Raw genomic sequence first — 13,436 nt, 5'->3', positions numbered from 1 at the left:
AAAAAACAGTGAAGGGTTTCTTGAAGTGAGATTCGACCTAGAGGACAAACACAACATTTTGGATTTCGGTACTGCTAATGTGGGAGAACTTTCCTAAAGGAGAGGGGTGATTAAGCAGGGTCCAGATGCTGAGAAACATGGATTTAAAGGCACTGTTTTAATTGAGGGGAAAAGCAAGAAGATAGGCATCAAAAATGACTACTGAAATGCTCTGCCTGTGAGCTGAGGTCTCCTTAGAGGGCAAGAGTGTAATTTTTCTTCTTTGTCTTTCCAGTGTAGACCAGCAACCGAGAAACAGCATGTTACACTGAAATAAAACAAGTTATATGAAAGCACAGACGGAAAGCTGAAAGAACAGGTCCTTAAGAACAACTATTCTGACAGTTTTGTATTTCTGGCAGAAGAAATAAACTATAAGGATTGGCAGGCATAAAGAACTGGGACCTAACCAACAGGACTGCAGGAACCAAAAAGACAAGGTGGATTGGAGGACAATGGAAAAGAGGTCGTGGCAGACTCCAGCTTTTGGACCCTTGTGGAAAGAGCAGAGAAACCTGGCGGCTACTGGGACCACTGAGACACAGGAGGGCGCAGGTGTGGCCCAGGGCAGAGGACAGCCAATGCTGTCTACACCTGCAGGGTCAGGCTCCTCAGGCATAAACCCACTTCAACCTCCTCATACCCACATGCGGCACCTACTCCCTCGTAAGGAAAGGAGGGGAGATATGGTAGATTCAATCTTCAAGCTATTCATTTTCATGTATCACTGGGAATAGCCAAGTAGAGTTGACATTAATGAGGGGAAATGAATATTGCAGTTCTGCCTCTGAGCATGTTAAAACGGACCACTTTACAATGAAATGTACATGCAATGTAAAGTTTTCCTCATGAGCTCTGAGCCCTCCACCCATTTCCCCACCCATTACCCCTATACCCCAATTCATGCTCTTCACTCTCCCTAAGCAAACCCACATGGCCTGTGACCACACCATTCCCAAGTCACTCCTCCCTCTGGAGCTGCCCCAATGTCCCACTCTTCCTTCAAAAGAGGTCCCCTGCCATACAAGGCCTCCCCAAATGTATTCCCCTTGGATTGGTACTTCTCAACATCCCATCCAATACTATAAAGAGTGGAGATTTCTTATGTTCTTAAAGTCTACTCTCAATTTTCTGAAGCACAACTTGCTTTCCATCTTAGGAAAAAAAAAAATGAAACCAAAATGCTTTCTTATCTCCCATTCTCCAAAGGAATAAAAGAGAAAAGCAGAGAAAGGAGGCAAGTTTGACTGTGAACTGGTTTATGTATCAGAAAGGGAAGTTCAATGTCATGCAAAGAGGCAGTCAGCAGGTAAGTTCTGGAAGCCAGTGCACTTAGCAGGTCTGTGGCTGAAGGCGGGGCACAGGCTAGGATGTAATAGGAGATATCAGAGGGAGCAGGTACTTGACAGCAGGCTTTGAAAGCGCCAACTGAGAGGAGACCTGAGTGACAGTCCTCAAAGACGAATAACCCAAGTCATTTTCTTTGTGGATATCTGGTGTATTTACGTTTGAATATGGATATACAGGATGTTCTGCAATTTTACTTTAAATAAGGTAGAAATTATAACTTAAGAGTGTAGAGAAACTGTCAAGCTTGCATTTTCTTAATGCTTCCAAAATTCTTATCTGAAAACAACTTCATTCCGAGTATAAACTGATCTCTTTCAGAGACCTGCCTTTTCCTAAACTTTCCAGGATAAGAAACAGGTTATAACCACTGTTATCACCTTAAAAGAATGCAGAGTAAGAAAAAAAAAAAAAAAGAATGTAGAGTAATTTGCAAAACTCAGATATCAACAAAGTCACATTTAAACAGATTATATACTAATCATCACTTTGAAGGGCACTGGGTCCTTCAACAAACCAATATTTCCCATTAATTGACAAACTTAAAAGCCAGGCCCCTGGGCTTCCCTGGTGGCGCAGTGGTTGAGAGTCCGCCTGCTGATGCAGGGGACACGGATTCATGCCCTGGTCCGGGAAGATCTCACATGCCATGGAGCGGCTGGGCCCGTGAGCCATGGCCACTGAGCCTGCGCGTCCGGAGCCTGTGCTCCGCAACGGGAGGGGCCACAACAGTGAGAGGCCCGAGTACCGCAAAAAAAAATAAAAATAAAAAAAGCCAGGCCCCTAATCCCCTATTCCCCAAGGAGAGAAGCTCCTTTAGGCAGCTCACCTGGGTCAGTAATTCCTCAGTTAACCAAAAAAGTTAGCTAAAATGAGGACCCATTAAAAAAAAATGCCTATCTTTAATATTTTATTTTAACAAACATTTAAATGTATACATTTATATGCAAATCTTTTAATGTGGAGCCAAGGCCTTTCCTTTGAGTAGGATCCAGTGATGGAGCGTCTCACTGTCTTCTAGACATAAATAACACCCATGATACAATGTCAAAGATTCCCAGGTTTGTTTTCTTTAACAAAGAGTGAAAATTTAAAGACACTTGTGAAGCAATATAAAAACAGAATCTGGAAGCTGCCCATATTTTTTATGATTTTCCCTAATCTTTTATAATTGACTCATCTTTATCCATCTGATAGTAATTTGTCTTTATGGAGTCTTTCCAAAGGTTTTCACGGAAATGACGGCTTTCTCTATTTTAGCACACACATTTCATCAGTTTTCATTCCATTTAATTAAATTATGCCAATCACAGTAACGAGAATACCACACATAAACAGATTTGGGAACAAAGCGCCTCTTGGTAAGCACTTAACTCAGTGAGTGGACATCTTGCCCATGGCTCCCACCCAGCAAGCTGGGAGAGTCTATGCCAGTCGGAACTCTGTCAGGAGGGGATGGAGAGAGCTGGGGAAGGTTAGGAAAGAGGCCTTCTACTGCACTGTGATTTATCTCTCAGAGGATTCTCTCTGTGAGCACTTCTAAAGCCAGGGCTGTATCTTGGTAATGCCCGGCATATTGTAAGCACCCAATGAATACATATCCAATGAAAGAATTTACCTTGACTGTCTTTAATTATTCCCACACCATTAAGAGAACACAGAGCAATGTTTCATCAAACTGAAGAGGGGGGCAGCCCATAGAAAGATGAGAAAATTACCAAGATTATCACAGGAATTGATGAAGCAAAAGGAAGAAGGAAAAAACCCAGTTCAATAATTCCATCCCAAGTACCCTAATCCAAAGGTCAAAAACCTTATTTACCTTCTTAGGAACCCAACACATGGTCCCACACTGGGAAGTGGAGAAGGTGAAGAGTTGGTTGTGGGTTCCTTCCTAGGCAAGTTTTTAAATTGAAATCTCTGAATTTAATCAGACCTTTCAACCAGGTGAAGAGACTTTTATGAGAACAGATCTTTTTTTCTGAGACAACAACAATTACTAACAAATACTGAATACTTCATCTTGCCAAGCACTGTGGTAAGCATACCCCGTGCACTTATTCAGTATCTGCATACCAATTGTACTGAATTGTTCAAAGTCGTTCAAAGACACAGAGCCTGTCAAACTGGAATCAGGATTTGAATCCAGTGCCCGTGTTCTTAATCACTGTACCATACTGCCTAATTCAGTTCACCTTTTCTTATAAATAACATAATTTTAATATTTTGCCATAGGGGTTTTGTTAGTGTACTTCCCAAAGGTACAGCAGAATCTTTAATTAAAAGGTCGCAGTTAATTCTCAAATAGCTAACACTAACTGTATGTTCACTGAAGAAATAAAAACAACAACTATATGTGACTCATTCATTCATTAACATTTAACAAGCGATTGCTTAATCACTTGAAAACAAAGAGTTAAAGTAATTCAAGGGCCACTTCTCAGTTATTGAGTATTTATTACGTGCTTGTCCGTGCCCCTGCTCTCAGGAAGCTCAGTCTGGTGGAAGACATACATGATTGCCGTACAGTTTTAGTAAATGCTAATAGCAACTTGTAGGAAGGGCTCCGGCATGTCCAAGGGTGAGGTGGGGCAGCAGGGGAGGTGAAGGGGAAAAGGAGGTTATAAAGAACCTGATGTTCAACTTGGGCATTTCTTCTGTAAGCAGAGGAGAAATATGATCAGAATTTCATTTTAGAATAACCACTCCAGAAGTAGAGAGCACGAGGCAGGGGAGGGAAAGCATGAAAATCAGATGGCTGGTGAGGATCTGCTGTAAAAGTCCAGGTAAGAGGCGTGGAATGTATATCTGAAATGAGTGAACTGTATGGTTATGTGACTTATATCTCCAAAAGCTGTTAAAAAATAAGTCTAGATGAGAAATGGTGAGAGCCTAAACTCAAACCATGCCAATGGTAACAGGGAAGAGAAACTCAACAGATATTCAGAAGTCAGAATCAGCAAGACTTGATGCGTGATGGATGGGTGGGAGGGAGGGCTGAACTCAGATGTGGGAACAAGACCAGGAAGAGAGAAGAAAAATGGAATCATATCACAGGATGGAAACAGGCACATAAGAGAAGGCAATTAATACTTAAGTAAGAAACTTCAGCACAAACAAAACCAATTCAGTGTTATTATGAAGAACCAAGCCCATGGAAATGCATGAATGAGCTGATGGAGACATATGAGCCAACTGCTAAAGGATTAACTCATTAACAATGGTGGTACTGTGAAGTTATCACTTTTTCACCTCCTCCTCTGTGTCAGACCTGGTGCCATCACTTCTTGTGTACAATACCAATGCTCTCATTTTACATCTAAGGAAACCAAGGTGTGCAGAGATTAAGGGGAAGAGCTGAAATTCTAATTCATCTACCTCCTGACTCTGACACCCCAAGCTACTACCATGCTGCTATACTGCCTGCTTAACAAATGATGATAGAATGATAATAAAGATAACAAAAGCTTCATTCTGCCATCGCAGAGATGGTTAGAACTGCAGCTCACATCCACTGTACCTTGACCAAGTGCCCAGCTCGGTGTTTGGCATTTTACATGTACTGTATCTTGCCTTGTAAGAGTGATAACAAGACCTGCAGTTTGTTCAGCACCTGCTCCATGCCAGACACTTGTGATTAGGGTTACACATGTGTCATTTCTACTATACTCCTCAGAGCATCCCTGGAAAGGATGCTGCACTGGGCTGAATACGCAGTCAAGGAGACGAGCTTACAAGACAAGGTGACTGGCCCAGGGCCACAGTGCATTAAGAGGCAGTACAGAAATAGAATCTCGATAGTTTGAAATATCTATATGTAGATACAAATACAGATGTAAATCAATCAAGAGACAGAAAGCAAGCACATATACGGCAGAATGTTGAAAATTAGTGACTCCTAATAAAGGGATATATAGGGATTATCTGTATTATGCTTGCAACTTTTCTTTAAGTATGAAACGAATTTTTTTTTAAATAGGAAAATAAAGCCTGTGAGTCGGGGCACAAAAGAACCCTAAGGGTTCAGTCCACTCTCAGAAGACACCTTTAGTCATTACAAAGAGATGAGAATCAACTGTTTCTGAGCAGCACTAGACAGAAAATTACCTAACTTACATTCTTTTGTAAAATAAACTGCAATTCAGTGATATTTTTAAAACTACCAATTAAACATGCATGGTGCAGACTGGCTTGCTGGTCACCAGAACCTAACCATCAGAAATGCAGTGCAACTTCTAGGTGAGTTAATTCATTTTCACCCTAGAAAAAGAACAGCATTTAGTAGGTGAATTGTTAGCATTCAATATGTTTGCTGCATCTTGCCAAGTGTAAAATTAAAAGAAAACTGTGAATGCATTTAACGCTAAAATGAAAGATTATCAAACATTTGATATTTAGAGGATTTTAGGCCATTTCTATCTTTTAGGAAGTGGAGATCTTTGTGTAATTCTGCATTTAACATAGTGATCCTTTCCTTGAAATTACATCAAAGAAGTGAGCTAAATTTGTCTCAGAAGTGAAGATAATGATGATTATTTAAGAGAAATTATTTAGATACTGACTTAATGCTGTGGGCTGAATTTTATGAAATTCCCAATATTTGACTATTTTTAACCCAGAAAACGGCATTTCATATGATTCTATCATATGGTTTCACATACTGGTAGGCTATTCTCTTGGTCAGTCTGTAATAAATTTCTGCAACTATTATACAAATAAAAGTAGTGTTGAAGTCTCATGAGTTTTTAAAGGAAACACTAGATGGCAGTAAATACACAAAAGTTGTAACATGACACTGAGTTACCAACATAAAATAATGATCGTTTTGTCTTTTATTCAATTTTACATTGCATACTCAATCAAGCTTTAAAAAAAAAAAATCTAAAATTTTCTTTTTAATTTAAAAAAATCCTGGGGCTTCCCTGGTGGCACAGTGGTTAAGAATCTGCCTGCCAATGCAGGGGACAGGGGTTTGAGCCCTGGTCAGGGAAGATCCCACATGCCGTGGAGCAACTAAGCCCGTGCGCCACAACTACTAAGCCTGCGCTCTAGAGCCCGTGAGCCACAACTACTGAGCCCGCGTGCCACAACTACTGAGCCCACGTGCCACAACTACTGAAACCCACACGCCTAGAGCCCGTGCTCCACAACAAGAGAAGCCACCACAATGAGAAGCCTGCACACCGCAACAAAGAGTAGGCCCCGCTCATCGCAGCTAGAGAAAGCCTGCGCACAGCAACGAAGACCCAAGGCAACCAAAAAAATAAAATTAAAAAAAAAAAAACCCTAAGGTTTCTCCTCACAAGATTTTTAAATAGAGGCTTATTTCTGTTGTACTCTAAGGAACCAGTTTAGATAATGACAGTAAAACAGTTACTTTAATACTATATGAAGAGACTAAAAATGTAAGAGGAGGCATAAGGGTTAGCTCAGGGGAACAACAAAGTACACGTTAAAACTTGCAGATTAAGTGAATACATGAGGATTAGACCAGCAAAATCAGTCTGCAACACTTGAGGTTAGCCATTTACAGGACAGTCTTATGGGCCAGGAAATCTCCCACATTAATTAAGAAGCAGGGTGTGGCTATCCGATTAAGAGATCACCAATACAAAAGAAGACAGTGGTCTAATTAATGGGAATATTCAGGAAGACTGGGCCAGCCAAAAGTCTAGAGAAAGTGAAGGCAAAATCAAGAAGTGGGCAGTACTGAAATCATCCAGCATTGCTCAGAAGTTGGCGATGGACACCAAGATCCGGCTCATGAAAGCGCTCTGCTCTGTTTGAAGGAAGGGATGGTTTTCAGGTATCCTGCATCTCTCAAGACTATTACACTCCTCCTGCTCTGCTTCTAAATTTACCAAGAAATCTTCTAACAACCAATTCCACTTCTACTTTTTTATTTATTGTTTTTAATTTATTTATTTTATTTATTTATTTTTGGCTGCATTGCGTCTTCGTTGCTGAGCCTGGGCTTTCTCCAGTTGCAGTGAGCGGGGGCTACTCTTCGTTGCAGTGTGTGGGCTTCTCATTGCGATGGCTTCTCTTGTTGCGGAGCACAGGCTCTAGGCGCATGGGCTTCAGTAGCTGTGGCGTGCAGGCTCTAAAGCACAGGCTCAGTAGTTGTGGCACACGGGCTTAGCTGCTCCGCGGCATGCGGGATCTTCCCGGACCAGGGCTCAAACCGGTGTCCCCTGCACTGGCAGGCGGATTCTTAACCACTGCGCTACCAAGGAAACCCTCCACTTCTACTTTAACACCTACGGTTATAAATACTGGAAAAGTCTCCTTATGGTAGATTAACTACCTGGTATTCTGGTCAGTCCCCTGTGAGTCTCATGATTAAGTGTAAGTCAGCCACAAAGCCTTATTAGCTCTGGATGTGCTGGCAAAGACAACTTCCAAGATATGCAAAGTTAAGGGCCATATCTTAAATCAAGAAGATGCACTGTGAGCCTGGCCAGCTAGCCATCCCCTGTCTAAGGTACCTCTATTTTGTTCTCTTACTGCCACAGGTAATAAACTGCCTTGCAAATAGCTCTCCAAAATCCTGTTCAACTCACAAAATTCAAAACAGACCTACTTTTATCTGCAAAGCCATTCTTTCCCTTCCTAGCGGCTGCTGTCTAAAATCATTCTCCAAAATGCATACTCTACATACAGCTTCTATCATGAACACAGATTCCTATCAAATACACTAAAAGAGCAAACATAGCAAAGGAGAATATATTTCTTTAGCCACCATTAGAAATGTACAAGTTCACAATTCCATTTCTTATGGTCAGCCCTAAGTCCAGAATCACTGCTCTATGATCCTACTAAATTCTACTTTGATATATCTCCACTACTGCTCTATTTTTTTAGTATCTAAAAATGAAAGATCACAATATTCCTGACAACTATAATCACCAGCAACAAAAAAATTCCTGCAAATTCTTCCATTTGCAAACTGGTTAGTGCTTAATTTTCAAGATGTTACGGTAATCTGTATTCAGAAACATGATAAACAAGACAAATATCTAAAAAGTACACAGACAGCCTACTTGTACTTGGTATGTGAAATTATGAGTCTTCCTACACGTTACATTTTGGAGTTTTAGAGTGTTTTGCAATGAATCCCACACCTATTGCAAATGAGACTTAAGTCATGATCAAAAAGCATTTCTTAGGATTTATCTGCTTTAGAAAGTGGAAGTGACAGATTCCCTCACCCTCAAACAGACTGGAAAAAAACCCATTAAATCTATAGAATTCTATTTCAAATAGGATTTATCTCCTCAACGCTAGACAGGCCAGCACAAAGGCTGGAAAAATCAGTCCTGTTAGCACCACGGTGACTTTTTTGTAGTAGTCAATAACCAGGAATGAACAGTCTGGATCCTCATGTGTTCCTATTACCTGAGCACTTTGCTTTCTTACCAGTAAATGCATGTCGCTAAACTGCCCATCACTGACAGCCAGGGACATCACTGCCTTAGAATAACACAGGCATCTGACGTAGAGACTATTTAAAACAGGTCTAAATGTTCACTTACCTCCACTGCTACTACGATCAAAATGAGGTCGGCTTTTGACTCTGGAAAGAGTGCATTCACTTGTGGTGACATTCCAATCAGAGCACAGTTAGTGACCACAGATATAACACTCATTGTTTCAAAAGCCAACTGAAAGAAAAAGAAAATGTGAAATTAAAGACCATAAGGACTGCTTCCATATTTCCTCATCCTTTTCCATATTATCTGAAGTCTTTCCTTAGTTCTAAACATTCCAAGGACATGTACAACTTTTTCTCTATAACGCCATGATTTTCGTTAGCTCAAAAAAGCCATACTGTTAGAGGTATTTCAGTTACTTTGGGGTTGAATATCCCAAAGAGTATGTTCTATCTTCCCAAATGGAGGTGGCCAGGGACCTGAATTGGGAACACATCCAAGAAAAATACACTATTAAAGTTACTTGACTCTATGCATAGCTAAAGGGAATCTAAACTAGGGCCGCCAGAGAGAATGTTTCACATTCAAAAGCAGTTAGGTATGATTTCAAATAGAATTCATTTTGTGAAACTGTCCTTCTACTTTGACAGACCACATACCACATCTGGTTCAGCCATACCCAAGGCACCAGCGATAATGATCCCTTCCTAGCGGCATTTAACGAATCACCTGTAGAACTTCAGAAAAATACAGATGCCAGGCCCCACTGAGACCTACTAAGTAGATTGAGCCAGGGTCCCATGAAGGAAACTGGTGTGTATTACTGAGTATGGACTATGCAAACATTGTGACCATTGTTCTTTCTTTTCTTTCCCTCTTTCTCTTTCTTTCTTTCTTTTTATGTACAGCACTTGGTGATCACTACTTGATAACAATGTCTAATTCTAAGAAATACAATTAACTATTAGAAATATAGAAGCAAAACAAAACACGATTGGATTCAAACTTAATAAAATCTTGTCCCAGGAAGAATATCTACCATCTTATAATATTTTAGAAATCCGTTGTGTAATCTTCTTATTTTTCCAGTTTTCTTTACAACAAATCTACTCAGGACTTTATCTTAAAATAGCTTTAAATTTCTATTTATTGATTTATTATAAATTAGTTCAAAAATAAAATGTTATCAGTGTATAGGGAAGAGTCTCCTTGTCCCCTTTCTCCCCCTCGTCACCTCCTGTTCTCCCCATAAGATAATCACTATTATTAATTTCTTATGTATCTTTCCAGACACTGTATGCAAATAAATATGAGCAAACCTGAACATATACTTTCTTACTCTTTTCTCAGCATAATACACATTGTCAAGCCCCTTGCTTTTGTCACTTAAATGTCTTGGAGGATATTCTGTGTCAGTACTCGAAGATCTCCCTCATTCTTAAGTCACAACTGCTTAAGTATTTCATTGCATCAATGTACCAAGGTTTATTTAACCATTTCCTTATTGCTTGCTATTACAAACAATGCTACAATTAGTAAACTTGCAAACACATCATTTAAGAAGTGTGGAAGTGGGATGAGTTCCTGAAAGTGGACTAGTTGAGTCAAAGGTGCCACTGTGTTCATAATTTTGATAGGTAAGACCAAGCTGAACTCCCCAGGGTTGACCAGTTCACTTTCCCATTGGCAGCACATGACAGTGTCTGGCTTCCTGCATTTTTAATACATTTCTAACTAAGCTTTTGGGGTTTTAAATATCACCTATACTGAGTTACAATTTACATAAAATAAATTGTACTCATTTATGGTATACACTTCATTAACTTTTGATAAGTGTATTTCCCAGTGAAACCACCATCACAAATAGGATATTTCCATTTTCACCAAAAGATTCCTGGCCCCAAGCAAACCACCCCTCACTTTATACCTGGCCCCAAGCAAACACTGATCTGTTTTTTTGTCACTATATATTAGTTTGACTTTCCAGAATTCTATATAATTAGAATCATACAGTATACATGCTTTTACGTCTGCTTCTTTCACTTGGCATACTGATTTTTTAATAATATTTTTATTGGAGTATAGTTGCTTTACAATGTTGTGTTCGTTTCTGCTGTACAGCAAAGTGAATCAGCTATATGAATACACATATCCCCTTTTTTGGATTTCCTTCCCACTGAGGTCACCACAAGCACTGAGTAGAGTTCCCTGTGCTATATAGTAGGTTCTCATTAGTTATTCACTTTATACGTAGTATCAGTAGTGTATTATGTTAATCCCAATCTCCCAATTCATCTCACACACACCCCTTCCCCCCTTGATATCCATACGTTTGGCCTCTATGTCTGTGTCTCTATTTCTGCTTTGTAAATAAGATCTTCTATACCAATGTTTCCACATTCCACATATATGCATTAATGTATATTTGTTTTTCTCTTTCTGACTTACTTCACTCTGTATGACAGTCTCTAGGTTCATCCGCGTCTCTACAAATGACCCAATTTCATTCCTTTTTATGGCTGAGTAATATTCGATTGAATATATGTACCAAAACTTCTTTATCCATTCCTCTGTCAATAGACATCTAGGTTGTTTCCATGCCCAGGCTATTGTAAATGGTGTTGCAATGAACATTGGGATGCATCTGTCTTTTTCAGTTATGGTTTTCTCTGGGTATATACCCAGTAGTGGGATTGCTGAATCACATGGTAGTTCTATTTTTACTTTTTAAGGAACCTCCAAACTGTTCTCCATAGCGGCTGTATCAATTTACATTCCCACCACCAGTGTAAGAGGGTTCCCTTTTCTCCACACCCTCTCCAGCATTTATTGTTTGTAGACTTTGTGATAATGGCCATTCTGATCAATGTGAGGTGATATCTCATCGTACTTTTGATTTGCATTTTCTAATAATTAGTGATGTTGAGCATCTTTTCATGTGTTTATTGGCCATCTGCATCTGTCTATTGGCCATCTGCATCCATCTGTCTTCTTTGGATAAATGTCTATTTAGGTCTTCCACCCTTTTTTTTTTTTGCGGTACGTGGGCCTCTCACTGTTGCCTCTCCCGTTGCGGAGCGCAGGCTCAGCGGCCATGGCTCATGGACCCAGCCGCTCTGCGGCATGTGGGATCTTCCCGGACCGGGTCACGAACCCATGTCCCCTGCATCGGCAGGCGGACTCTCAACCACTGCGCCACCAGGGAAGCACTACACCCATTTTTTGATTGGGTTGTTTTTTTGATACTGAGCTGCATGAGCTGTCCGTATATTTTGGAGATTAATCTTTTGTCAGTTGCTTCATTTACAAATATTTTCTCCCATTCTGAGTTTTATAGTGTCTGGCCTTACATTTAGGTCTTGAATCCATTTTGAGTTTATTTTTGTGTATGGTGTTAGGGAGTGTTCTGATTTCATTCTTTTACATGCAGCTGTCCAGTTTTCCCAGCACCACTTATTGAAGAGGCTGTCTTTGCTCCATTGTATATTCTGGCCTCCTTTGTCATAGATAAGGTGACCACAGTGTGCACAGATTTATCTATGGGCTTTCTATCCTGTTCCATTAATCTATATTTCTGTTTTTGTGCCAGTACCATACTGTCTTGATTACTGTAGCCCTGTAGTCTGCAGTCAGGTAGAGTGATTTCTCCAGCTCCATTTTTCTTTCTCTAGATTGCTTTTGCTATTTGAGGTCTTTTGTGTTTCCATACAAATTGTAAAATTTTTTGTTCTGGTCCTGTGAAAAATGCCATTGGTAGTTTGATAGAGACTGCATTGAATCTGTAGATTGCTTTGGGTAGTACATTTTCACAATATTGATTTTTCCAATCCAAGAACATGGTATATCTCTCCATCTGTGCCATCTTTGATTTCTCTCATCAGTATCTTACAGCCTTCTGCATACAGTTCTTTTGCCTCCTTAAGTAGGTTTATTCCTAGGTATTTTATTCTTTTTCTTGCAATGTATATTTTTAATACATTTCTAACTAAGCTTTTGGGTTTTTAAATATCACCTATACTGAGTTACAATTTACATAAAATAAATCGTACTCATTTATGGTATACACTTCATTAACTTTTGATAAGTGTATTTACCAGTGAAACCACCATCACAAATAGGATATTTCCATTTTCGCCAAAGATTCCTGGCCCCAAGCAAACCACCCCTCACTTTTTACCTGGCCCCAAGCAAACACTGATCTGTTTTTTTGTCACTATATATTAGTGAAAAAAAGCAGAATGCAAACTGAAGGAAAAAGCAAAGAAAACAGAACACAAAAATGAGAAAAAAAATTATAAAAAAGATAAGAACAAATAGAACAAAGGAAAGAAAAAAACAAGGAAAAAACAGAACAGCAAAAAAGTAACGCAGAAATAGAAATATAAAAGAATTAAAAATATATTTAAAAATTTTTACACTAAATAAAAAGTAAAAACAAATTTAAAAAACAGAAGAACAAAACAAAAAAACAGTAATAATTATATTTTCCTGGGGTCTCAGCTGTCAGTGTCCTTCTCCCCACCGTGAGTCACAGCCAACCTTCACCTCCCCAGGAGGCCCTCCAAAACCCCTAAGTAAGCCTCTGGTCCCTCTGTGGGCACTGTGGGGGCAGCTCAG

At 39.7% G+C, this 13,436-nt stretch overlaps 1 protein-coding gene across 3 annotated transcripts in view; it reads right to left on the bottom strand.

Annotated features, from left to right (window-relative positions):
* Window positions 1-13,436, bottom strand: part of ANO10 (anoctamin 10) — a 229,383-nt gene that overhangs the window by 161,507 nt on the left and 54,440 nt on the right. For all 3 annotated transcript variants that reach the window (XM_029242432.1, XM_029242433.1, XM_029242434.1), the window contains exon 11: window positions 8,922-9,050. In XM_029242432.1, coding sequence (XP_029098265.1) covers window positions 8,922-9,050 — 129 coding nt within the window. The remainder of the gene's footprint in view (window positions 1-8,921; window positions 9,051-13,436) is intronic.

Source organism: Monodon monoceros, unplaced genomic scaffold (assembly GCF_005190385.1).
Source record: "Monodon monoceros isolate NGI ecotype Baffin Bay Population unplaced genomic scaffold, NGI_Narwhal_1 Super_Scaffold_3, whole genome shotgun sequence".
Lineage (NCBI taxonomy): Eukaryota > Metazoa > Chordata > Mammalia > Artiodactyla > Monodontidae > Monodon > Monodon monoceros.
Note: the sequence above shows the minus strand (reverse complement) of the source record. Positions and strands in the feature narration are given on the sequence as shown.